The sequence below is a fragment of the Drosophila ananassae genome, chromosome 3L (assembly GCF_017639315.1).
Source record: "Drosophila ananassae strain 14024-0371.13 chromosome 3L, ASM1763931v2, whole genome shotgun sequence".
Lineage (NCBI taxonomy): Eukaryota > Metazoa > Arthropoda > Insecta > Diptera > Drosophilidae > Drosophila > Drosophila ananassae.
In genome coordinates this window covers 8,248,546-8,276,003 of record NC_057929.1, presented here as the reverse complement: position 1 = coordinate 8,276,003, position 27,458 = coordinate 8,248,546, and the positions used below count along the sequence as shown (strand labels likewise).

Here is a 27,458-nt window from a genome sequence, read left to right as displayed (position 1 = left end):
TTTCTGCTGCTGATGATGTGTTTTTAGGCCACATAACATTACCATTCTTAAGGCTATTACCCAAAGCAAAGACAAAACACATCGGCGATTATTGCTCACATGACATCAATAATGACATTGAATTTGTAGCCTGCTTTTGTTTCAGCATATATTTATTGTGCTAGTGCTTTTATCGAGCCGGGACGGGACGGGCCGGGCCAAGACAAATGACAATATAAATATAATAACAATAATAATGCCCTGCCCCGTTCACTTGCGGGGCTTCTGTGCAGTGGCTGGCCAAGTATTTGGATTCATCGCGCAAACATCGCGCATACGACACGTTGTGCCATCGATTCGATGCCAAATGACGCACACGCACACACTCGAGTGTGTCATGTGAGAAAACTAAACTATTTCGATAGGGTATGGGGATGGAAATTAAATTTTAAATTGAATCGAATGCGAGCCGAGGAGAGCGGCGAACAAGTCCAGCTGTTGACGTCCGTTCGCCAGGAAAACAAACAGACCAAAAACAACAAAAAATCTGAATAGAATAGAAACTAAACCGAAATAAATAAATTAGCCAGGCGGTAGATCCATTCGAATCGAGAAGAGAAGACCAAAAAAAAGAACACTCACATAAGATTGACGACAGCGCCAGCGACACACGTTGATTAATTCATCTGATGGCTGGCTGACACTTTTGCGGCGCCCACACACCAAAGGCTTCGGATATTTTGCAAATATCTATCTGTCGGTTAATCCATTCCACTATCTATTTATCTGTTTTAACGAAGCAGGAAGTTGTACTAATCACACCCACGCCTTGGATGGCTCTTCGCTGGAATCAAGGCATCTCTCGGCCACTGAAATCAAATCCCCATATAGCATAACAACAAACAATCCAGCATCTGCTGCTGTCCATTCCCTGCAGCACATTTAATTTCGGTGACTTTTATAAATCGCTACATATCACATAATGTTTGAATTTTCTTCCAAATAGAACAACAACTCGGATTTTCAGCGATTTTATTTATCAAAATAATTCCCAATGCCACTGCGAGAGAATACCTTTTAATTTGACACTTTGATAAATTAATTCAAAAGAGCTTGTTGAATAAAAGCTCGTATGATTAATTTCTGGTTGTGTTCTTGTTCCAGGTTGTTTTCCTAATTTATTTTTATCCACTTTAAATAGGTATCTGGGGTTGTGTGTTGCCAGGCTTGCGCAATGACCAGCGATTAGCACTAATGCCCCCTAATCCATTTTCAACAGCGGATTCGCGGAGGAATTGCCATTTTATTTGGTTTGTTGCATCTATTTGCGTTCTACTTACGAATGTATTTCGTTTCCATACATATCTACTTGCAAATAAATACAAAAACACATTCAAATTAACTTGTCTAACGCTTATTAGTGGCCTTTGACCTTTCGTGTCGCCAACTGCCAACTGCCATGGGTCGGCTCGGCTCAGCTCATCTTAGCCAGCCGGTAAGTCAGTCTCTTAATTAATGTACAAAGCAATTAATTGCAAAAACTACAATGGCCAAGTGGGAGAAACGTCGAGTTTTGCTTTGTGTCGGAGTCGTCTGCCCCTTTACACTTATTGATATGTGTTTATGTGTTTATGGACAACGGGGCGTATTAAATTTACAACCGCATATTAAAATGTTGCAGTCAAAAATGGCCGCCTTAGCCCAACTTCGGCCCCAACAACACTTCAACTACAACAAAAAACCGAAACAGAGACGAAAAAAAGGCAAAAAAAAACAAAGACCGAAAATCAAAAGACTTCAAAATACGAATTATAATAAACGTCGTCGTTTCAACGGCAATAAATAATAGACAGCAACGAACTGCGAATAACTTTTTACATCCACATCCATATCCATATCCATATCCATCCATCGAACCTCTTGATACAATCCATTGAGCTTCCAAAGAGCAAGTGAGATGGAGGCACAGAGTGAAAGAGACCGGATGATTGGATGCCCGGCAAAAGGCTAAAACAGGCTGAAAAACTTATGCACTAAATTATGTGCACCGTGGGACCCAGTAAGACTCTTCTTGTTAGTTAATTAAACTAACTAAAATGTCAGAAAAAAAACTTTGAAAAAAATAGCGACACAAGAACTCAAATTATCGAATGTCAGTCATTTTGACCTAATTTATGATTTGGGAAAGTTGTTAGTTAAGATTTTAAAGAATTAAATGGAGTTCTGTTTTACTAATAAGTTCTGGCTTTTCTTAAAAACTTTTCAATGTGTTAAGTTTTCAAAAAGTAGATAGAAGTGAAAAATATTGAATTTTAGAAGAATCTTTTTGATAATGAGAGCAAAAGGTTCATGAGAGTTTTCATTAAAAAACGTTTACTGCTATTCGTGAAATATATTAAATTTTATCTATAAATTCATTATAATTTTTTGAACACCACATACATAATGATATCCTGCATACTATATGATATAATAGTACTATATAATAATACCTTATAATATTAAAAAAATTTTCACAATCCTTAACCCACTGTAGCCACAATGGGCGATTGCTCTTGCTGCACTTTTTGTCAAATGGAAAATCACACTGCGCTATGAATATGCATGATGTATTTTAAGCTTTTTCGTTGGTTCGTTCGCTTTTTATGTTTTATGCTTAAAAATGCACAAGCACATGCTCAGGTTACATTGTAAGCAAAAAAAACAAAGGAAACAAAAACTTAGTGGCGTTTTTTTCTTTTTGTGCTTTAATGAATATTGGGGACTGGAGGCTGGTTGTTGGGTGAGAGTTTTAAAGCTGATCGGTGGGCTGGACAGCAGCCCATCGCTCTTGGCTCTGATGCTGATCGATTGCAAATAGGTTCAGGGATCCAAACACCTCGCTATTCCCTCCAGCCCTCCAGCCCACCCCTCCACTGCCCAGCCCCCTTGAAAGGGGGCCGCTCCAGCTGGCTGCTGCCGTAAACGCTTTTGCTCGCGATCATCAGTTCGATAATTGATTGCCACATAATTTATGTCATTTCATGTGCGTGCCGTTTGCGAAATATGAAATGCAGCGATGCGCAGCGAATCGGACTCCCAGACCCACAATACCACAACACTATATAGTATATGTATGGGGATGTGGGATGGGATTGTATGTACAATTGTATGTAACGTCGCCATTCGTCGGAGCTGCAGTTAAAATTGTTGTCGTTAATAGGTTTCGTACTATTGTTATAATGCGTAGGCTCCACCTCCCCAACTTTGGCTTTAGCCTTAGCCCCAGTCTCAGTCTCAGCTTTAACTCAAGCTCGGCCCAAGTCAGGCCCCAAAACATCACAATGTTTGTTATGTTAATGAACTCCCAAGGCTCGGCTTCAGACATCTTTGGTTCTACACAAGAAGGAAATATTTATGATATATATATTGGTGGATTTAATTTTTAAAATTGGTTTTGTTTTATTTAAAATCTATTTATTTTACGGGGGAAAGTTTTATAAAAATCATGGACAAAGTTTTAATAAAGTCCATAAAACTTTTAAAGAAAACTCGATAGATTTCATATTTATTTCTGTGATTTATTTAACATTTATTTAATAAGTTATTTAATTTAAATCACATAATGTATTATAGAAGAATGTATATGGGCATAGGATTCTATTTATTAAAGTATATTTTCAAAAAATAGACTCACAAGCTGGTAATAAATAAAAGCTTCGTAAAATTATGAATAACTTCAAGTATATTAAGACTAATTTCATAAGGCTTATTGAAAACCTACAAAAAATGTGTCACAAAAATTTCAATAAAACTTAATAGCCGTTTTTTAATTATTATGATATTTTTTCGCTCTGTAACTTCAACTTGGGGTCCAAGTTTTGAGTTCGACTCAAGCCCAACTTTCATCATTAAAGAAAATTATAGCCAAGTGGCTGTAATGCGACGAGGAGTAAGAGAGGAAGGGCGTGCTGGAGGAAGACAGAAGAAAGAGTGAAAGAGAGATGGGGCGATGGGGGTAGAGTGAGAGGGAATGTGGAGAAGGATGACGACGAGGTGGACCGTTCCACACAAAATTTTTTATGACCAGAAATCCGTCAACATATTAACACTAAATATTAAAACGTACGAGCGTGTTTATGCATACACCACACACCGCACATCTGTGCCCTGTGAGGAGTGTGTGTGTTCGGGTCTGAGGCTGAAATGTTGGCGAAAAAAACCGCAAAACTGCTCGCCCATCAAGTAACCGACCGAGCAACCGGGTACAGAGTTCACTCTCATGGTAATTTGCGACTAGAAATCGCCTTTTGATAGTCCCAGTCTTGCCCAGCATCTCGAATTCCTCACGTATTTCTTGCCAAGCCTGGCCAGTCCTGCAATGTAATACTTGTATAATTTCTTAAGAAATTATTATGGTTTTATAGGAAAAAGATTTTATTGTTTAGAAGACCTGAAAAACCGAAAAGCATAAATAAAATATTATAAAGCCTCTCATAAATTCCAAAAACCGAAACTGTAAATCGTTCCACACTCCATCGCTTTCTTTGAAAGCCTAATATCATTAATTAACACACATTTATAGGATCATTAGATTAGAAGATGAGGAAAGTCGTCGGATCTGTGGGAAGAACCAGAACTGGAGCACTCCAGAGAGTGGGTCAGGAGGAAAATCGATTTATAACAACATTAATAACATGTATTTAACAAGCTGGAGGGCAGGTCGTCGGTTGCCCTTTCCCCTCCGATTGCCTTGTGGACGTCTATTGGGCCAACTCCATATATATGTTCTACATCACATCGATCACTTGACACCCGCACTGTTCGTTCTTCGCCAACAGACTCAGAGGCGGCAGCAGCAGCGGGAAAAACTTGAGAAGCGATCGCAGCGGTCTGGAGCGGAATGAGGGGGACATTTTTGGGTGGAGCAGTGAAATGATTGTGAAAAACATTGTTGTAGTTGCGACTCTTACTCCACAGCTCCCATTCCGGCGAGGGCGAGTGGGGTGTTGGCGGGGATTCGGGCATTTTGCTTCCGCTGTGCCAGCGATGAAAGATGCCGAAATACTTAAACGATTTTTAATAATTTTACGAGTTTTCTGCGAACATGTACGCATAAAATACAACAAATGAAGAGCAAAGAGCTGCGTTATACGCCCCCCGATGATTTACACAGACACACAGAAACATTTCAGGGATCAGGGCGGAGAGGCAAAGGAATTGGGAATCGCAAAGAAAGGAGCTGGAGGCTTCAGGGTCCCTGGTCCGTGGCCTCTGCTCCCTGATTCTTTCGGTTCTCCAGCTCTCAAAATGTTTTCATTTTGATCTCTATACGCTGCGTTGGTGCCTCGCCCTTTGCCATCAGGGCTCCCTATTTGAAATTTATATACAGATAAGGTTAAATTAATAATTTTTGATTAATTTTTAATACAAAACTTTATTTTAAACTTTAATCTTAGTAATAAATGAAAACTAATCTACAGTAACTACTAATAACCTTTGATTCATAAACTTACCTAAAGGTCCTTTTTTTTCCTAGCTTCCTAAAGTCAATAAAACACTGTTTGGGATTTTTATTTAATTTTATATATTTTTAAATTCAATAAGATCTATTCTTGCGACCCATATAGTACCATACCCTTTTGCGAATATCTTTCAAATTTTTTTTTATCTGCAACAAGTTTACAGCTTGTTGCGCCTTGGCTGTGATTTCTTGCCGCATTTAATAGGCGCACTTCAAATGGCCTCCCAAATGATTTCTCTGAATTGCTTTATTATGCACCGACTGAATGGCAACTGGAAGTGCAACTGCAACTGCTAACTTCAGATCCCCACAGATGCCCACGCAACTATTTGTTGCCCCTGCCCAGCCCCTGGGCTTTAATAAATTTTATAGTCACACACATGTGTGGATCTGGAATCTAGAATCTGAAATCTGGAATCTGGGAAGCCGGGTGGGATACACCACCTTCGTTGAATCGATCGATTGTGGCCTGCGGGTAGATATTCCTCCATATATCAAAGTCTTGTTTATTACTAATTGAATTTGGCTGCCTCCGCTGGCCTTCCTGGCTTCCCAGCTCTGGGATTTCCAGTTTATTCGATCTATTCAATAAAAAATAGGAAATAGGAAAAAGAGGTTTAATCAATTGGCCCGCCAACAGGTGTGAAAAGTCTTACGGCTTGTCCAAACTGAGGCGACAACTTCCTCTGACCCCTCTCAGCCGTGATTTCATTCATATTTTCGGTTAGTTCCCACGCTCTTTAAGCCTGCATTCCAAAACGCTTCGATTGTTGGGCAATTAATTAGCACTGCGTGAAATTATCGTAGCCCGAAAGTGGCCAGGGGCGCGGTGGGGGCGGCTGGAACTGGATCTGAGGGCGGGGGTGTGTGTGCACAGCAATTACTGGGGCCTGGGAAAATGTGAAAAAGTTGCACAGGTTACATATGATTTGCAGGTATGCGTTTTTTGGGAAGACGCTTCTCATAATTAGTGGTTTTTTTCCTAGCCCCAAAAAAAAGCACTTATAACATGGGATATGGAATGATATTTTATTTTAATGGTGAGGTTAAGAGGTTTTTAATCAGTAATGTTCATAATTTTTGGGACAAAAAATGTTAAAGAAATTTGTATTTTATTATGATTATTGTAGTGATTCTAGTTCAGTTTTTATTAAACATAATTTTTGTTAGGGAAAGTCTATTTTATAAAAATGATTTCACCACTTTTTAAAATTTAAATAAATATATAAAACAGTTGATATCAGCGAAGTGAATTTTCGCCATAATATTCTAAAAAGTATGCTACGAAACTTTAATAAATTTAATAAAATGTTTTGAACTCTTTTTAAAAGAAATCTTTAATTTCTTGGCAACCATAGCTATTTCTAAATATCAAAAATTAATAATAGATAACAAATTTAAAAAATATACTTCATCCTATTCACCACCACTTGAAAATCTTTTCAAAAACTTAAAAATAAACAAAAACCTTCTTAGATTTGTTGAATTTTCGTTTTAGTGATATACGGCCGGAGCTTTTTCCGTGGTGTCCAATCACAATTAAATGCAACCAACAATTAAGGAGCACATTTTTATGCTCGCCGAAGCTGTGGCAGTTCCCACAGTGCGGCTGCCGGGGGGAGGACATGGCCAAGAGCGGTTGGGCCAACGTTTAATTAGCTAACTCAATTAAAAGAGCGTAAAACGAATTTATGAAGTCTGGCCGGTGCTCCTGGCCACTGCAGGTGTTGGGGCCATAAAACGAGCAGTGAAATTTCCCATAGAACTCGCCGACCACCCCTCGCTGTGTGTGATTGAGGTGTGGTATAAACTGTTGTTATTTTCAGATAGCTCACCTGGCAATGAAACGACCATCCGATTGGTTGCCTACGGAGCAGATAAAATAATCGAGGAGCGAGCGGGCCAGCAGGCGCCATAGTTCGATGGGTGCGACTGCTGGAAAGAGATAGCGGCGCATAAACACACACCAGTACCCATATCGCGCACACACAGATACCGCTATGGCCACAGATACAGATACGGATACGAATACGGCTACAGATACAGATACAGGCAGCCAGCGAGCGAGAGCGTGCGCACACAATTTGAATTGGGATTGGAATTGGAATCGGAATTGAAATTGGAAATGCTTGGAATCGAAACGAAGCAATCCCAACTTGCAGATACATTTGTGGGTGGGTGGGGGTTAGTGGGTGGAATTCGCCGTGGGGCGGGGGTGGAATTAATATACATTTGCATCTCGCGCTGACTCAGCCATATCTCGAGGGCTGAAGTATCTAATCTAACCACTTTTTCTGGCCAATCAGAGGCTTCAATATAAGATATATATCAGGTGTTGTTGGATAATATATAGAGAGTTATAAGATAGATAAATAAATCGTATAAAAAAATGTATCTATTAGTCTGAAACCACGTCGATTAGAGGCCTACATAAAATTGATTCTACCTACAAATCGAATAATATTTCTTTTTTAATTCCAAGCCATTTCCACATGTGTTAATTAATCCGAAAACCAATAGAGCACAGCCCAAGCCGGCTTACGTGCTCAAAACCTGATCAAAGCAATCGCAGGAGATCCAATATAATTGCATCTAAATTGAGTTTTCTGCTCCACGAATAAGTCAACACTTAGGAAGACCCTCCATACCTCTTACCAAATTTCGTCTTAGCCACTCCAGTTCCCCCACTTCCCGCTTAGTTAAGCCTATTAAATGCTCCAAACCTAAACGCTTTGTTGTACCGTCTTCGCTTTTGGCATGTCTGGTGTTTATTTGTTTGCCTTTTGTGTTTGTCTCTTTATTTGTAATAAATATGTTTCGGCCATTGAGGGGGAGATCTCTGGGGGAGTCCTGAATGTCAGAACGCCTGAACGTCCGACCGACTGAAGTCTTGAAGGTGAGTTATTAATTTCACAAGTTCTGTCTGAGTTTTCCACATTTGTCCGCCGCTTATCGGGTTACATAATTGTCGTTGCATTGTTGTATGTATATCGGACTCCCCCTCAACTTTTATGCAGTGTAATTATCGCGCACACATCGTATATCGTCTTCGATTTGTAGGGTTTCACCTCGAACGGACGGACTATCATCACATCAGCAGGATAACCGGAAAGTCAACCCCCGAGTCGCCTCGGACTGGGACTTGTAGTTGTAATTGAGTAATTTCCACTTGAATTTCCCCTTTCAATATGTGTATTTTCTTTTGCCGACTTTGTGTGGGATTTCAACAGATTGGTAACGAAGGACTTCAGCTTTCTACAACTAGGTATCTATTTCCGTTTCTCTGTGGTCTCGGCCGGCTTTGGGGGATTTTTGCGGTGGCATTACATTTAATATAAGAGGAATTCCAGTGGTAGTAGGTGGGTGTGAGTGTGAGTGCCACAGCTCGTGCTAACAAGTTGAAAAAAGGAGCCAAAATCAAGCGTTTCTTGCACTTTCTTGCACGGGCACCGTGACGCGTGTGAATTTCAATTTGAATTCGAAATTGGTAACAATGATGCGGCCCTTTTTGGTCTCGGGTTGTTTGGCTGGGCGCGGTAGCAGAGCAAATAAAAACTGACAAATAACTGAACTTAAGCGAGTTGTGCCAAGGGTAATAATGATGCTGCACAGACAGATACAGATACAAAGATACAGATACCTGAAAGTCACTCGCACCTTGATAGAATTTCAATTACATTTGGACTACAATAAAAAAATCTATTAAATTTCCATCTAATCACAAAAGCAATTAATCATTGCTGCTATTTAGGCGCTTTTTTCAATGCCTATTAGGCGGAGGGGTGGAGCTTATAGCAATTGGTGCTTTGTTATGCTGATGTCTCGCCAGATAAAGATTCCCAAATGAAGATACAAATTTATGTTCATATAAGCCAGGCGACAACCAGGTAATTACAATTCCTTTGGCTTGTATATACAATAATAAGCCACCACCGCGGTCATCGCCGCACAAAGATCATGTGTATAAAAAGATATTGTATCTGCATCCGTGCGCTGGCCGAGCGACATTGAATTATCACATTGCTCTCATCTCATTTCAATGTATTTTTTTTTCATTTTTACTGGGGTTGGGTTCAGCTTCTCAGTCGAGCCAGTCTCAGTCTCAGTCTCAGCCGAGTTGACAAACTACAAAATAATAATGTGGCATTCATTGTCCGTCAAAGAAAGATGGGGCAACGGGAAGAGGATGGATGGATGGGTGAGGGCAAGTTATTGTCATGCAGAGCCAAGATATTTACACAATTACTCGACTCGGATACTGGGGATATTTTCACATACAGATTTTCCATTTTGAATTTACGTACAAAGCTAATTTATCATTTCGTCGGTCCCAACGAAACTGTAAAAACGGCGTGATGTTTTGTCCCGCTGAATGGATGCCAATATTTTCCCGTCCGGCACCCAAATGCATAAGTATTATAACCGCAAAATAAATAACAAATATAACAAACGACCCGACTGGCAATCGGAGCGGTCCAAAGCTAAAGTTAAACTTAAAGCCGGGACCCCCGAACCCGGCGATTGAAGCTGTCAACGGGTACGCACAATAAAAACCTTTTGTCCAACAACTGCGTGAGATACTTTCGACTGCATGGGATCGGCCGTAGATACACATACCCTGGATAGTATTGGACATGGCCAAGTGCCTAATTATGTGGCCAAGTCAATTTGTTCAGCGTTCGACCCATTCCGACGTTAACGTCGACTCCTCATTCGACTCGTTGCCTCTTTTTGTTTGACTTTTCTCGCTGCGGGCAAACAATAAATGTTTTGTAGTGATTAAAAAGTAGTGTGAAATCGATTATACTTACTCACATTAACCAGACAGGGCCTCTAGCCAAGTGACCCCCCAATCCCTCGCGTCTTCTCCTCCAGATTCATCACTGGACCGGATATATCCGATAGTCGTCACTCGGTTCGGCCAACTGTCAATATTTGACAAACTTTAGCGATACATGTTAATTCCTGTTAATCGTCGCCAGCCGGTTGTTTTTGATCTCCCGACCATGGCATGATATTTGATATTGATAGAGAAGGGGTTGGGTCTTACTAATATTTAATTTCTTCCATATTCACGGGGGGTTTTCGTATAAAAATAGTAGTATTTAATATTAACCCGGTCCAACAATGGACAACCGGAAGTAGCTCTGTTCACCTTTCAAATTTGTCTAAAATCTCTTATTTATACTTTTAATTAATAGCTACTAGTAATCTCATAAATTTAAGTAAAAGATCGAATTTTGTACAAGAAAACATATTATCATATTATTTTATTAATTATTTTTTTCATCAATATACATACATTTGATCAAAATAATTCTCCTGAGCCAATTCTTTTAAAAGTTTAACAAAAATATTAAATAGAAACAGAAGGAGCTGAAAGTTTTTCGTCCAACAATTAAATTTTTTTAATTTTATTATTTTATTTCCAAAACGAACTTCAAAGTTTTTGAATTAAGTAAAATTTTATGTCAAGTTTAAGTTTAACGTTTCAGTTTTGAAGTTTATATTAAAAGTATTTGTGAAAATAATATATTATCCATTTAATGTGTGTTTTAAATTAGATAAAAAATTTTAATAACTCATTTTGTTTTTAGTTTGTATGATTTTTTTGATTGATAATCATTTTTATAAATGAGACTCCAAGCTGTGGTGAGTTATTTTTTACTTACATGTAAGAACATAAGTAAAATACGTGTAGAAAATCATGTTACTGTCAACCAACTGTAGATGGCGCGAACATTATATTACATAAAATCAAGGAAACTTGGGGTCTTTTTATTAAATAAATTAATATAGAAAAATATTAATAAAAAATCACATTATAATAGAAGTTGATAGAGAATCTATTCATTAATCACACTGAGCATTCCGTTTAAAAACTACCAATTATTGGCAAAGATACAGTGGGTCATACTTTGCCCCCCATGCACTTCCCACATTTTGAAGGGGACGGCCCCAACATTTGACAAAAAATTGAAAAAATAATTTGTTTCCAGATTTTGAATCGATCTACGAATGGGTTAAGGTACTCCGCTTAAGATTCCGATCAGTATTGGCTAAGATATGGCATTCGCAGTGGATCATGTATGGCCCCCCATGCACTTTCCACATTTTGAAGGGGATGGTCCAGAAAATTTGACAAAAAATTGAAAAAATAATTTGTTTCCAGATTTTGATGCAGATTGCTGGAGAATTGATCCACAAATCGTTTAAGGTACTCCGCTTAAGAATCTGATAAATATTGGCTAAGATATGGAGTTCGCAGTGGATCATATATGGCCCCCCATGCACTTTCCACATTTTGAAGGGGATGGGCCCAGAAAATTTGACAAAAAATTGAAAAATAATTTGTTTCCATATTTTGATGCAGATTGATGGGGAATCGACGGTCCAGAAAATTTGACAAAAAATTGAAAAAATAATTTGTTTCCAGATTTTGATGCAGATTGCTGGAGAATTGATCCACGAATCGTTTAAGGTACTCCGCTTAAGAATCTGATAAATATTGGCAAAGATATGGAGTTCGCAGTGGATCATATATGGCCCCCCATGCACTTTCCACATTTTGAAGGGGATGGTCCAGAAAATTTGACAAAAAATTGAAAAAATAATTTGTTTCCAGATTTTGATGCAGATTGATGGGGAATCGATCTACAAATCGTTTAAGGTACTCTGCTTAAGATTCTGTTCAGTATTGGCTAAGATATGACATTCGCAGTGCATTATATATGGCCCCACATGCACTTTCCACATTTTGAAGGCGATGGTCCAGAAAATTTGACAAAAAATTGAAAAAATAATTTGTTTCCAGATTTTGATGCAGATTGATGGGGAATCGATCTACAAATCGTTTAAGGTACTCTGCTTAAGATTCTGTTCAGTATTGGCTAAGATATGGAATTCGCAGTGGATCATGTATGGCCCCCCATGTACTTTCCACATTTTGAAGGGGATAGGCCCAGAAAATTTGACAAAAAATTGAAAAAATAATTTGTTTCCAGATTTTGATGCAGATTGATGGGGAATCGATCTACAAATCGTTTGAGGTACTTCGCTCAACAATCGGATAAATGTTGGCTAAGATATGGCATTCGAAGTGGATCTTATTTTGTCCCCCATGCACGTTTTGTGAAACACAATGTAAAGGGATCAATTGTATTGAAGAGTTTTGGTGTTAAGGAAATACTAACTTATAATTTTCTCCTTGTCGTGATCGGGTGTGCCTGAAAGCACGCATTTCCAGAAGACATGCGCTTTAAAGTATGCTAAACATTTTGAATTCCGAAAATGAACCTTAGTTTTTATAACGGTAACCAAGGTAGCGCCCATTTTCTCTCGTGTTCGCTGATAAACAGGTATTTTTTATGAATTCTCATAAATTCAGTAAACACCATATATGCAGTTTTTCGGTAGTCTGTTCATAGTCCATTATTTTTTGTGAATTGCTCTTATCGCATAGGAAATACACCCCCAATAAATTGGTATCCAATAACTGATAACACCCTCCGGCGTCTAATTTAGAGTGGATAAATGGAACCCCTAGAGCGGAGCCCTTAAACACCCACAAGCAATCGAAAACGATCAAATAGAGACCCGATCGTTGCGTCAATGGGTTGATATTTGGATATACCTTGCTTTATATAAATCCATATAGATAAAAAAAACTAACTAGCATGCACTGTTAAAAACAATGGGTTGATTACTATAGGTTTTTGGGCAATTGAGGTGATCAATTAGAATTGTTGACCAAAAAAATGTACAAAGAGATCACAGCCATTCATCATGACCTACTGTCGCAATAGTTCATCGAAAATCTGTAGAATCAAAACAAAAACTGAAATAAAAAACCGACACAAGGGAGCGGAAATTTTTTGAACTCGACTAACCGGATACCATGCAGACACTATGTGATGGATGGCTAAAGTACCCTGGATGTCGGAACGATAAAGGTTTTCTATCATAAGGGAATTGGCAAAATAAGCACTACAAATATACATATTTACAAACATATATAAATGGAGGAAACTAAGGCACACGGCACACTAGCGGCATTATCTAGATTGACGCGCATCGAATATACCCTCGACGTGATTGGGTATCGTGTATAATGGCACTTATGGTTTTTGCTGCCTCGCTTTTATAGCCTGCCTTTTGCGATATTTGATTTTGATGGGCGCTTCGCGGTTTGTTAAACGGCGACAGAGTTTACTCTCAGTCAATCGCAAAACGCATGCAGATACAGATACTCGTACTCGCTCCGCTTCGCTTCGATCCGCCAGATACATATACTGTATACGCGTTGAAGTTGTGCCCGGAATCCGAGACAGGAAAATTACCATTGCAAACGGGAAATTCAATTTAAAAGTTGTCCACACAACCGACAAGAAAAGTGTACTTCGGGTCGTTAAAGTAAAAGTGCAAAGAAATGACAATGCAAATCAACACTGAACAACAAAAGCCGGGAAGCGAAGGAGTTGCAACGGGAGGTCTACGAGGAGGAGGAGGAGGTGCAGCAGCAACAACAATGTCTACTGGTGTTAAACAAAAGTCCAAAAGGTGCGAAATAATTTGCTAATTGTTACAAAATTTATTGCGTATAAATACTATATTTGATTTGACACACTTTCGGTGCCACGTTGCGTATACGTCACGTGTGTGCACAAGTGCTTTTTTTCGGTTGCCGCCGAGAAACGAGAAAAAAATATATAAACAGAGAAAACCGAAAACTCAAAAAGTGTATTTTTAACCAAATGAGTGAAGAAAAAACAAAAATTCAGAACCCAGACGCAAGTATAAAAACAAATACCGTGGATTTATTTGCTTTGAATTTTTCGCAGCAAGTTTAACCAGTTTTTGAGTTTTTCAGTCAAAGACTCGGCGAAACAGTTAACGAGAAACGCTAGACACAAATGATGTGCCCATAAATCATGGGAGTCTGGCCTGGACGAGAAACCATGAATCGAATATAATGTATTAACCGAAAGTGGATCGAACACTGTGTCACATGCGCGGGAGTTTTACGATTGCCGTTAGCAAATCGATAAAAATCTAGACATCCGTCGCCTTGCTTCATGGCACTTCTTTGATTTGATTCCATGATGCCATGATGGTTTCATTGAATTTATTTATTAATCTAGCTTGCCAAATTGCTTCTACCTCGATAGCTGGCATCATTGGTGTAGATAATTTATTATCAAACTTCAAATGAGATCCGCCGACGGATGATCGGAGCGGTCTATGCAAATCGCAAGTCTATAGATCAGTGCATACGACCGTGCTCGTACGGTGCGCGTCATAACGCTAAGCATTCGGTGTCAAGTGATATGAATGTCAGGGCCACAAGGAAATCCACCGCCCAAGGCGTCATGGAAATCCAAATCGCGGCCGAGTGATAAATGTTATCTATAGTGTGTTCAATAAAACTGTTCTTGGATGGCTCATTGGGTAAGTTTTGAAATCTCAGCAACCTTGAAGGTAAGTGTTCAGGAACAAAAAACATAAACAATAGCCGGTGCGGGGGGGCACAATAGCTTTCTCTTTCTATTCATAGTTCGCTCTCTCTGTCTAGCTATCAAAAAGGGCGCACCACTTAAAAGCAATTCAAGTGTTTTTGTTCTCAGCTTATAATCAATTCGATTATGGTTTATTTGGCATGGATTTTGTCACATGGTGATTCAAGTTTAATGACGGTCTTCTAATTGAGTTGATAATTGAAGGGAATGACTGCTGACTCTCATATTTAAAGTTCATTCTATTTCGGTTACTAATGTGCGAAATCAACAAAAGATGGGGATTAAAGGTTCTGTAATCGTTTAAAAATTGTAAATTACAGCACAGTGCGTGACTTTTGACTTTCTAAATATAAACACTAAAACTTTAAATCACACACGTGCGGCTTTAATTTTTCATATACAATGCACAGTATAAAAAATTAGAGGTGCTCATTAGGAATGATAATTTAAATTCCCTAAAGAAATATAATTAATAATTTAGTATATATTATTATTAAATTAAAGTATAAGATTAAAATAATTATTTTCATTTTAAAACCTTTGTTTGAAATTCATGAATTGATATTAAGCACTTCCGGTCATTTGATTTTTGTTAACTGATAATTTTGCTCTAATTTTTATGTAAAAAACAAGCAATTATTTTATAATTATTGAATATTAGGCCAAAGAGAACAAAAACATACATTGTGTTAGTTTGTTAAATATTAAAACACGCTAACATGACATTAGATCTTGCAGATTACTTTTCAAATAAATTATAAATATTTTTCCATATATTTATTTAATTAATTTTCTGCCGATATTTATGGTGACTGAATAATTTTAAAAATTTCCATAATTTTTAGATCAAAAAACTAAAACTATAGTTAGTTAAAGCTCTTAGTTACCAGATTTTTTTTATCCGTTTTTGGCTTTCTTATCCCAACTTATTAGTGGCCTCATGATTTAAAGCTAAGCTAATATTTGCGCGCTAAAATTGTTACTATCGCTATCAGAAAGCTCGCATCACTGGCGTAAACAAGCACACAGCGCCGGCGTCGACTGCGCTGCCAACTGCACTGCCGACTGCCGATGATAAGCACGAAACTTCGGGGCGCCGACAGAACTGCTTGCCGCTTTTGCTGGCAGCGCTGCTTCTTGTTGGCAGCCGCTTCGCTGCTTGATAGTAGCAATAACAATAATACGCCATGGTGTACGAGGGGTAGCTGCGCTGCCGGCGTTCAGTCGAATTGGAAGTCGATCGCGCGGCCGTATTTCAGCTCCAGGCGCTTTTTTTCACTCAATAGCTAACAAACGATCGACCACGACGCAGGTTAGTTTCGACTCTGGTCTTGCCACTCCGCCAGTGCGTATACGTGATTTTTGAGTGCCCATTTCTGCTAAAGTGTGTGTGTGGTTTTAAATTAATTAGCAAACTTGTCTTAAAATTTCATTAAAAAAAAAGTAAAGACACTAGGATACTGAGATTTTCTCCTTATAAATGGGTTGCAGTGCGTTGACTGATCACAAATGTCTTTTGCATAACGCGTTTTGAATTGCTTGGCGAAAATTTTTTGGCCAAATTTATTACAAATTTATTCGAACGATTTTTTAATTAAAAACAACAAATTGTGAGTTCCACTCGAAGTGTGTGCGGTGTGCTTGTAAATGTTAATTTTATTCAAATATTAAACATTGTCTGGGTCTGGGTTTTCGAGGCATTTATCTTGCCTAACTTTCCATTTCAGTGGGAGACTTATCTGAAATTCAGTCCCAGTGTTGGTCCCGGTTCCAGTCCCGGTCTGGGATGTCTATATACCCCATAAAAAATACATAGTGACTGGGCTTCCACTCCCACTGCGCCACTGGGCTGCTTTGAATAGTGATCGCTGATCAAACAAGCTCGGGACAATCGCAAAACACCTAAGCACATTGCTTGCACATTAATTCATATCGCTGTTGATTTTTTCATCGACTGCCGCATTATTGACTTATAATTATGTGCATTATTTACCATTTAAGTGCCCCGATGCACCTGATTATAGCCTCTGGGGCAAGCTAGTGGGGCACGTGGTAAGCAATTCTGGTCCCACGATTACACAACGGGGTAATTACTGGGATACTGGGATACAAATTGTAATTAAGATTTAGCCTTAGCCACGATTGGTATTTATTTACCATAATAATTCTGATCTTCAATTTCTCCATTTGACATTCATTTAACACTTGTGCTGCAATACTGGCTCTACCTCGAAATGTTTATTTTTAAAAAGTGTGCCAGTCTTGTTCGTATGGTTTTTGGTTTTTTTTGGAAAACGTTTCCATTGTATGTGCGAATACATTTGTCCAAATGTTCTACTTTAGCATTTAGCTTTTTTTAAACAGCACCAAGTGTCTCTTTTTATTATTTTGTTGTTTTTCTTTTTATACTAATTAGACCGCAGCTCGTGCGGGCAGTCTTATCAGAATTATCATTGAAAAATAAGTATGGCAAGTCGATTGGCGGGGTCACTCGATTCAATAAAATATATGTATAAAAGCCCTGATAAGTAAACAAACGACATTCCACGTAAGTTCTAGCGGATCAGACGATTTTGCATAGCGCCCACGTAAAACTTAAATTGATCATTTTGTGATACTCTGGAAGCCCGTGTGTTAAAGTACTTCCAAATGGTTGTGTACACATACCAAAGCAATTCTTGTTTGAATTTTTATCTGAGTACTCCCACAAAAGAACAGAAAAACAGCAAAACCTCAAAAACCATACATACTTTTTGGTTTTTTGTATCTTGAAGGTTAAATATTTCGATAAACGATTTCGTTTTTTCCCCTTTTGGGCCTGAGATCAGCTATGATCGCATTTTTAAGCACATTCTGTGAATGGAAACTAACGAAATCCAGATTTTATATAAGCTGACACATGAATTTGATTATGATGTGGCACGAGTTACCCGATAATTTGTGCTAATCAAGTCTGATAAATCAATCAAGCGGGGAATCGCGTGCCCCATCGACACGTTAGCAACTCTATTAAACGGATTTGACTATTAATTATAACGTCATCATATGATCTACACGGAACAATTTCTGCAGGCTATATCACAGGTTCAACCTGGGCCAAAATACTATGCTAATTGTATTTAACTAATCCAGTTTGGGATCCAAAGCCACAAACAACAAATAACCCTGTGACTTTTCACAGTTGGTTGATGTCATTCAATCCCACACGAAAGCCAACAATCTTGTTATATTTGTGCTTGGCAAACCGTAACAAAAATGTGGCTGCCACAAGGAAATGATGCGATTAAGTTAGTTACTCTTAGCAGTCTTGATAAGGCTTTGGACTCCGGGCTGCGGGCTCTGGGCTCTATACTGATCTTCGCTGTGCAAAGGTTATCAATCAAGTCTCAGCCGCCATTGAGCAAAGTTTAGTTTTGGAATTCTTTGCGCACTCTCCTGTTGCATAATTCATGGGCTGGCTTAGGTGTCACTCACTTCTTATCGCCACTGCACACTTTGGATTATCAGATGAGCTGCATATAAACAATATATACACCATTATATTGTAGAAATGGTTAAAAATAGCCAAAGAAATGGGCACTCGAACGGCACTTTTTGATTAGAAAACACATCGGACCATAAATTAACGGGAGGAATACTTAGCCTAGGTCAATGTTGAACGGAATAATTTCCAATTAACTGATAACATTAGTGAGCCCCCTTCTTTCTGAAGTCGGCTCATCTAATTATTAACAAATTGTCTGATCTGGAATGGGCAAATAATTACAAACCTTTCCACACAATTAATATGAACAATCAAGTTTCAAGTGGGCCCACCTCGTGTCCACTGATAAGTTCAAATTATTAGGAACCTTCAGGCGTCTATGACTGTACTGGGTTATATAGATAAAAATATGTTATTAAAAGACTTTTAAGCAGTAGCATGAAATATTTCTGGAAATATTATATGTTTAAAGGCAGACATGAATACTTTGAGTACTCTGTCTGAGTACTTCATTTTGAAGTGCTGTCTTGTTAGTGAGATAATCGTGTGAGCCAAAAATTCCATAAATAAGGTGGAAAAAACTGTCTGGGCGCCACACTTTATTATTCCGTGATCCACGCGACTTGTTCTCTAGACCCTCGACATTTGGATCTTGTATTTTTGGGGGACGGGCCTTAATCACTGGCCATATACCATACACACCCATAAATTACTTGGCAAAAAGACCATGCACATTGCTTATTTATTTTTTCTGGAAGTTGGAGCTGTAGAACGCCTTCAACCTAGTTGCGCAATGGATTGTTGGCTGCTTGCCTGATAAGCCCAAAAGATAAGAACTTTAAAATATATATAAATTATATAGTATATTCGGAGGCTGCCGTGAAACAAGATCAATGTGGGATCTAAAACTTCCGGTGAGAGTGTAATTACGAAATTTAATTACGATCCAGATGGCAACAGTCGGCTATCGGTATGCGATACACAAAAAAAAAATCCAATAAAACTATTATATTTGTAGGCTCACTTCAATCATTATCGGACTTTGGGAATTGCCATAAATGCGGGGCAATGTCAAAAGTCTGACGAGTAAATCCGATTTGAGTTGGCCCAATTATAGGTAAATTAAGCCACTACAGACACCTCCAATCCCAATTTCCCATCATTGAGTATTGTTCGAGTTGTTCTTATCAGCTTGGCTGACACACAGTGGGCTTTGGTTTATGGGTTTTTGGTGCCACAAAATTTTAGGGCTAGTCGGTAAATAAAAAAATCACTTCTTAAGCAGGCCAGGTTCACGTATCAGACTTATCGACAGCGATTGATTAACGGGTTCTTCAAGTCAACAGGTTTTTTTTCTACTTTACGATGAACTTCTGGCTAAACTTTTATGGCTGATAACTCGGCTTCTTAGTCATAATTAACCTTTAATAGCCGAGCAAGTGATAAGCAAGCTCTTTCAAATCGCAAGCTTTTTATAAAAAAAAGCTTTATGCGAAAGTGGAGCGATCGAAGCTTCTATAAAAGCTCACAGTCCTGCAGGTAACTCTACCCAAAAGCTAAAGCTACTCGAATGAAAGCTCCAGTGAGGACTCTCGGAGATATCACTTATCGCTCTGCTAATTAACAGTGCAAACTTCCGGCGCTGAGATATATGGCTTATATGCCCATTAACACTCCCCGACACGTTCTGCCACTTAGACAAAAAATGTAAATAAATAATCACAATAAAGAGCTATCATCATCAATTAGGGCCCCTGGGCATTGGGTGGTATTGGCGATATTCGAAAATCGTGGCCCATGCACCTCACCCATGGATGATACGTGATCCTTCTGGGCATTTGGAAAATATCATGTCATATTTTTATAAATATGTATAATTCCGTGCTTGGGGGGAGCAGGTGGTAATTAAATTATTAACATTCGATTCAGAGAAGCAGATCATCAAATCGGTGTGATTTATTTTTAACATTCGGTGATCCATCGCGTGTTTATTGTTTTGACTTTTGGTCTCTTTGACGAATTTTTCGATGCCAAAACGTGTGGCTCTCTCCGTCCTGGCCAACTGTCAATGACTTGGTTAGACATTATCTTCTTGGCCAAGGGCCAAAACGTTTTTGCTTCGTTTTCTCTATATGGGCGGTCTAGTAATGGACACAGACTTCGACCTAAAACGCCACAAAAGCAATGAATAGGTTAAAACAAAATTATGACTAAATATTATGGCAAGGTCAGTGGGGGTCAGAAAATACTCTACTTTAATCACACAACCTAGTCATCGCCAGGGCTCTCATGCGTTTCTAAGCTTATGCAATGTTTGTATTTATTTTTAATATTTTTTATTATTGCCATTGAGCTGCCGCTCCAATTAATGATTGAGACATTTAATACTACAAATTGCGTGCAATTTGATCGACAGTTGGACTGAGAATTGCCGTGATTTGTTGTTTGCCACATTGCGTAGCACAAATAGCACGCAATGCAACTGGGAGCCGTGATTGCAATTGCAACAATTCATCATGCAATTGAATGGGGCTCGGCCATGGTAATTGATAGTTGGCCAGTTTGTTATCAATCTGCACCGAGGAGTTTCAATTGACACGTTTCACGTCACGCATTTGCACATCATCGTAATGATCCATAGTAATCACAATTCTAATTACAATATTTACTCTTTTTTAACATCATAAAAAAGCAATAATTGCCCATCCCAGATTTAAATATTGTATGCATAAAGGGCGGCATTGAGATGACTTTTTGGACACAATTTATTATGTATATCTAAGGGATTCCTTGCACCTGTAAACTAAAAACATCAAAATTTAACCTGTTAGGATAAAGGATCAGATTATTACAAAAATATGTTAGAATGAAATATTTGCATGCTAAGGAGTGTATATTTCACAAATCTGTCAATTTCGGAGTGACTTAGCTAATATTATGTACATGTTTTTCTTATCATCTAAGCTTCGCAATTCTAAGCGAGGGCCCAATGACGCTCTAGTAAATCCCGGTTAATCATTATGAGCTACCCTAAACTTATACATATGGATATTTCATATTTATTTAAAATATTGAGGAAGGGAGAGCAGGAGAGAGCATCGCTCCAGAGATTATGACCAATAAAGAGATAAAACGGCCAAGAGAGCGGCAAACGAGCGTTAAGATGCTTATAAATTCTGGACACTTGACTTTTTTATGCTCGCCCCCAGTAGGATCTGCTAATTTCTGTTTTTTATGTGTGTCTGTGTGTTACTCTCTCGGGGGCTAAAAATGGGCTTTTGATTTACGCAATATTATATAGATATAGATATAAATATTTGTCTATGGCTACTCCAACGCCTCAGATTGACATTGACAGTCTTGCTGGTCGTTCGGTATATAGTCGTGTCGGGAAAGGAGCAAAGTTTAAAAAATTATATACAAATTATTTATAAAATAAAAAAAATAATTCAAATTTAAAAACATTAAAAATAAGTGTTAAAAATGAGTGAAGAATTTAGAAAAGGGTAAATATTTAGTAAAAAATAATCAAATCGGAAAATTAAGTTTAAAGTGTATATGATATCTGAACAATTGGATTAACAATAAAATTTTGCGAATCTACATTAAAAATAGACTCTCAAGTGGTGGCCTCCTCCCTGATAAGAGCGACAAAGATTGGTTCTATTGTTTTATGGCCATTCTTTGATTTCTTTGTTTTCTAATTTTTTTTTTACGGTAATTGATCTATGAACCCATTTGGCAGTTAAACAAGTAGTCATGGAAGTAGCTATCATCTATATTTGATTGTAATTAATATATATTTAATACCCCCGGGCCAACACGCTACTCCAGTGCCAATACGCACAAAAATCGAACTCGTTCAGTCTTCTTCCGTCAATCATAAAGGGTGCATCGTGGTGTCGACATCTAATTTATTGTATAGGGTCTATAAAATGGGTGTATGGAGTGTCTATACAACACTGTACAAAGCTCTATAATCAAGAAGTTCGACGAAAAAAATCGATGATATGGAACAAGAACGTCAAGGGATGAATTCTCTACAAGGGATGGAAACCTTGACGGGAAGTTTTTTGGCCGTAGAATCATTTGTTCCTGAAGGAGAGAACAGAAATGGGTAAAGAATAGCAGAATACAAACAACTTATAATTGTAAGCCAAAAGCAGAGTAAGATACAAATTGAAAAGCTCAAAGAAACTACTAGACTTCAAAGATACCGGCTATGATTGATGAATGTTATAGAGACGAGAAGAGCGTGAGAGAGTGAGAAAGGGGTGGTGTGTTGTTATTTATTTGAATACTTATGGACAAAATTCTAACTTCCTTTTGCGCCCTCTTTCAGTTGCTGTAAGGTATTCAAAATGAAGGGATCGACGCTGGACAAAATCTGCGCCTTTCTGGGCGAACTTATCGGCACCGGAATCCTTGTCTTCCTGGGCTGTATGGGTTGCATCAACTCGCCCATCTTTGCCAACACCCATCTACAGATTATCCTGAACTTCGGTTTCGCCGTCTTAATTGCCATCCAGTGCGTTGGATGTGTTTCCGGTGCCCATGTCAATCCTGCCGTGACCGTGGCTGCCCTAATCTACGACATGATCACTGTCAAGATGGCCCTTGTCTACTTTGTGGCCCAGTTGCTGGGTGCATTCATTGGATACGGACTCCTCAAGCTTCTAATGCCCACCAGTGTCGTTGAAGTTGGGGCTGGTCTTTGTGTGACATTGCCCCACACTGAGGTCACTGTTGCCCAGGCCTTTGGAATTGAGTTTGTGGTCACCTCTATTCTAATTCTGGTTTGCTGCGGTGTCTGGGATCCGCGTAACTCCAAGTTCCACGATTCGGTTCCCATTCGCTTTGGCCTGGCAGTTGCCGGTTTGGCTTGTGCTGCTGTAAGTTAACCTCTACATATTATCTTCTGGTGCTATTATTAATCCACATCTTTTTCAGGGTCCTTTCACCGGCGCTAGCATGAACCCGGCCAGGTCCTTTGGTCCCGCCCTCTGGAACGCTCACTTCGAACACCACTGGATCTATTGGGTAGCCCCTCTGTCCTCCGCCGCCATCACCGCCTACGCCTACAAGATCGTCCTCCGCCGTGAGGTCGTCCAGGCAGAGGCGTCCACCGATGAGAAGTTGCGGGAAATCCGCTAATAGTTACCAAAGACATTGCTTTAGGAAAAAACACACACAAAGCCTTAACTAATTTACTATTAAGCTAAGATGCCGAATTTTATACTAAATCCATTCATTTTACGCTACTGAATATGATTAAGGTGTTCTTCTTTGGTTTTTAAACCACATAAAGTTTTGCCTTAATTGCTGTCAAATAAAGAACATCGAGATTTTTAAATTACACGAAATTGTTTTATTTCTTTATTTAAAATTATGGAGAGTTTGAATATCACATGTCCTTTCCACACAATAATCATATTATGTCGTCAAAGTTGTTTAAAAACTTGTTGGCCACAAAGTTACTTTCATAATTGTACAGTATCATTCTTTAATACATAGATATATCATTGTATTAAAACTGATTTACTTGAGAATTATTGTATTCAGACCACACCCACTAAAAATTTGTTATCAGTCTGGTGGCTATGATTGGGAGACCCCTTCTAATACCCACCTGACACAACCGACTATAGATGGTATACATATTGTATCGAATTATAGCATATTATGGTATTTGAAGAGACCTATGGACTCGGGGTTTTGGGTATGCAAATTTGAAATTCGTGGAAAAAGAGACACGAGTGCTGCTGATGAAATTCCAGGCTTATTGGCACACGAATCAGGCCAAAACTGGCTAAGAAACAGTGTTGTCCAAGGCTCGTCGATAAAAATCTGAAGTGATAAGATTGAGCGCAAATCGGTAGTGGCGCTACTTATCAGGCCGATAATTACGGCTGAGCAAAGCCCCCCGAAAAATGCCTATTGATGAATTGATCTATCCTAAATGGGTGGACGGGGGCTGCTAATAAAATCTGCAGACGATAATTAGCATTAAGGTTTTATAATTGATATTGATTGATTGCCAGCAATTTGGTGTCTGCTTTTGGTTTTTTGGCTGGGTGGGTGGGTCACTTGCCCAGCTCCCGAGTAATTGGGTGGCAGTAGTTCCTTGTTCCCAGAACAGCACAGTTCAGCTCGGTCATTATGGCGCAACAAAAGTCCAAGGAGTCCCAGTTCAATTCCAATCCCCCCGAAAGGTGGCAATTGAGCCAAAAAAGGAGAATAGCCATTGCATCATTCTTTGGCGAACTAATGGCCACTGCGATGTTTGTCTTCATTGCCTGCATGGGCTGTGTCCAGACTCCACTTTTGACCAATACGCATTTTCAAAGTGGCCTGACCTTCGGCCTGGCCATCCTCATCGCTACCCAATGCTTTGGAATGGTGTCCGGCGCCCATCTCAATCCGGCTGTCACCTTGGCGGCCTGGATTTGCGGAGTCATTGGCTGGGCAAAGGCCTTGGCGTATTTCGTGGCCCAGGCCCTGGGTGCTCTTATTGGCTATGGCTTATTGGTGGCTGTTATGCCACAGAATGCCATCAAAGGTGTCGACAATCCGGCCGGAGTTTGTGTCACCGTCCTGGCAACTGGAATTAATGAAGTCCAAGGCGTGTTTATCGAGTTCCTGATCACCTGTTGTCTGGTGATGGTGGCCTGTTCCGTATGGGATCCTCGAAACAGCAAGTTTCAGGACTCGGTTCCTGTGAGATTTGGTCTAGCCGTATCCTGTTTGATCCTAACAGCGGTTGGTTACCTAACATTTCCTAAATGAGTCTTCAATACTTGAATAACCTCTTATATTTCAGGGTCTTTTCACGGGCGCCAGTATGAATCCCACTCGGTCCTTGGGTCCTGCGGTTTGGAACAATTCTTGGTCTAATCATTGGATTTATTGGGTGGGTCCTTTGCTGGCAGGAGCTGTCACTTCTCTGGTCTATAAATACGCCTTTCAAGGCGAGGAAATGATAGAGTTGGGAAGTTCAAACGCCAAAATACGAATGATAGGAGAGGTTGTAGTGCAATAAGTATATTATTTTCTTAATTTGTCGTTGGTAATGTTATTATTGTTATTCCTTTAGTTTTATTAAAGGAATCTGAAAAATAAAATGTAGGTCAAAATTGAAATAGAAAACTATTACTTTACTTTGTAGCATACATTTGGGATGGTCTATTTTGGGGGCTCGTATTTTTTTGTTTTTGGCTCGCAATCATAAACAATAACTACTGATCAAGATTTTGATTAAAAAATCTTGAAATTCCTTAAATTTTGATAACTATTAACACACAAAAGAATAATTTGCTGAGGGCGCTTTCGAATAAATCTTTCCGACGCAAAACACTTTATTCAAAGCAAGCCACTCGAATATGACTTAAATCATATCAATTGAATTGTTTATGGCAAGTGACTTATCAAACTCTAGGTTGTCTCCGAGTTGGACTAGACTAACAGCCATAAAGTGTACATGTACGCTACTTATATCAAAAAAATGGCCCCACGCACTTAACTGAAGTGAATGGAACCGTAAACCCGAAATGGGGTTCGGCAAAAAAAACTTAAGTAAATACTAGGTATACTTTTATATAGGACTAGCTGCTCTGATAACCGACTTGGGTGATTAGAGGCTCTGATAATTCCAGTATGAGATTGCCGGCGATTAAGAGCCCAGGCAATAGAGTTAGCAATTCGCACTTGGAGTGCACTCCAGTCCGATTTGAACCACGTTCCCGTTTGGGTTATTCGACACTGTCATCTTTCACGATCAGAACAAATGGCCACAACTACGAGGTGATTGAAATGAAAAATATTATATATAAATAGTAAAAGTTTTAAAGTGATACAATAATAACCATCTTCAGAGTTATGTATTTGCGCAATATGGCGCAATTTTATTATCATTTTTTGTATTGTCGGAGTGACACGCTTTTAAATAAATTTAAAAAACAATAAATTAAAAACTAAAAAAAAATTATCCTTTTTTTCAGTCGCACATCCTGCTGGCTCTTTCAGCGACGCCAGTTGGACAATATCTCCATAGTTTTCGCCGAAATGATTGCCACTGCCATGCTGATGTTCCTGGGCTGCATGGGTTGTGTCCAGAATGCCGTGATTATTAACTCCAACTTCCAGGGATCCCTTAACTTCGGATTCGTAGTGCTAATCTGTATTCAGTGTTTTGGCTGTGTGTGCGGAGCTCACTTAAATCCGGCTGTTACCTTGGCCCAGTATATCTACAACATGATCTCGCTGCCCATGGCACTGGCCTACTTTGTGGCCCAAATGGTGGGGGCTTTCATCGGTTATGGCCTACTGAAAGCCGTTCTGCCGGACAGTGCTATCTATAGTTCGGACACGCCGAATGGTGTTTGCATTACGGCCCTCAACAGCACTCTGACTAGCTGGCAAGGCGTGACTGTTGAGTTCCTGATCACCTGCGTCCTCATTGCCATTTGCTGCGGTGTCTGGGATCCCAGGAATGCCAAAAATACGGACTCTGTGGCTGTGCGTTTTGGCCTGGCTATCTCCTGTCTTTCACTAACAGCGGTAAGTTATTTTTTTTAACACTTTGCGGAGTTTTCCCATTCAAATTCGACTATTTTCCCTCACAGGGACAGCTAACAGGAGCCAGCATGAATCCTGCCAGATCCTTCGCTCCAGCCGTATGGAATGGAGCCTGGGAGAATCACTGGATCTACTGGGTGGGACCCATGGCTGGAGCATTAGTTTCCTCACTGGTTTACAAGTACGTCTTTCGGTCTCGAGAGAATGACGATCTCGAGAACGAAGAAACCACATTATCCACAAAAAGAAACTCTGAGGCAGACCTCGCCTAGATTTAAGCAGCTCTCCACTCCCTTAAGAAAAGATTATCGTTTAAGTTGAATGCGGTTTAGTATTTAAGTTGCAAAAAAATAAAAACATAAAAAATACAATCAAGAAGCTAAGTAGTGGCGTCTACATCAAT

General features: G+C 39.2%; 3 protein-coding genes and 1 long non-coding RNA gene across 8 annotated transcripts; 3 read left to right on the top strand and 1 right to left on the bottom strand.

The window, feature by feature from the left end:
- Nucleotides 1–5,556: 5,556 nt before the first annotated feature.
- Nucleotides 5,557–7,500, bottom strand: LOC123257195. The gene is made up of 3 exons (XR_006507195.1): nucleotides 7,318–7,500; nucleotides 6,139–6,372; nucleotides 5,557–6,063 (listed from the first exon to the last, which is right to left on the bottom strand). It is a non-coding gene; the product is annotated as an uncharacterized LOC123257195 (long non-coding RNA).
- A 6,192-nt stretch (nucleotides 7,501–13,692) lies between these two features.
- On the top strand, nucleotides 13,693–27,426 carry LOC6494694 (aquaporin). 2 transcript variants are annotated; one of them, XM_014907436.3, is made up of 3 exons: nucleotides 13,693–14,041; nucleotides 26,479–27,037; nucleotides 27,103–27,426. In XM_014907436.3, exons 1-3 carry the CDS (start codon nucleotides 13,911–13,913, stop codon nucleotides 27,325–27,327), a joined length of 915 nt encoding a protein of 304 aa, XP_014762922.1. In that variant the 5' UTR covers nucleotides 13,693–13,910; the 3' UTR covers nucleotides 27,328–27,426. The 2 variants fall into 2 exon arrangements, with proteins under 2 accessions (XP_014762922.1, XP_001959842.1); XM_001959806.4 differs by lacking the exon at nucleotides 13,693–14,041 and adding an exon at nucleotides 26,138–26,281.
- On the top strand, nucleotides 16,179–23,837 carry LOC6494692 (aquaporin AQPcic). 4 transcript variants are annotated; one of them, XM_014907434.3, is made up of 3 exons: nucleotides 16,179–16,309; nucleotides 22,824–23,373; nucleotides 23,432–23,837. In XM_014907434.3, exons 2-3 carry the CDS (start codon nucleotides 22,843–22,845, stop codon nucleotides 23,633–23,635), a joined length of 735 nt encoding a protein of 244 aa, XP_014762920.1. In that variant the 5' UTR covers nucleotides 16,179–16,309; nucleotides 22,824–22,842; the 3' UTR covers nucleotides 23,636–23,837. The 4 variants fall into 4 exon arrangements, with proteins under 4 accessions (XP_014762920.1, XP_044571154.1, XP_044571153.1 ...); XM_044715219.1 differs by having other exon boundaries at nucleotides 16,298–16,342; XM_044715218.1 differs by lacking the exon at nucleotides 16,179–16,309 and adding an exon at nucleotides 21,837–21,987.
- LOC6494693 (aquaporin AQPcic) lies at nucleotides 23,964–25,996 on the top strand. Its single transcript, XM_001959807.4, has 2 exons — nucleotides 23,964–25,240; nucleotides 25,302–25,996. Exons 1-2 carry the CDS (start codon nucleotides 24,641–24,643, stop codon nucleotides 25,518–25,520), a joined length of 819 nt encoding a protein of 272 aa, XP_001959843.1. The 5' UTR covers nucleotides 23,964–24,640; the 3' UTR covers nucleotides 25,521–25,996.
- Nucleotides 27,427–27,458: the final 32 nt, after the last annotated feature.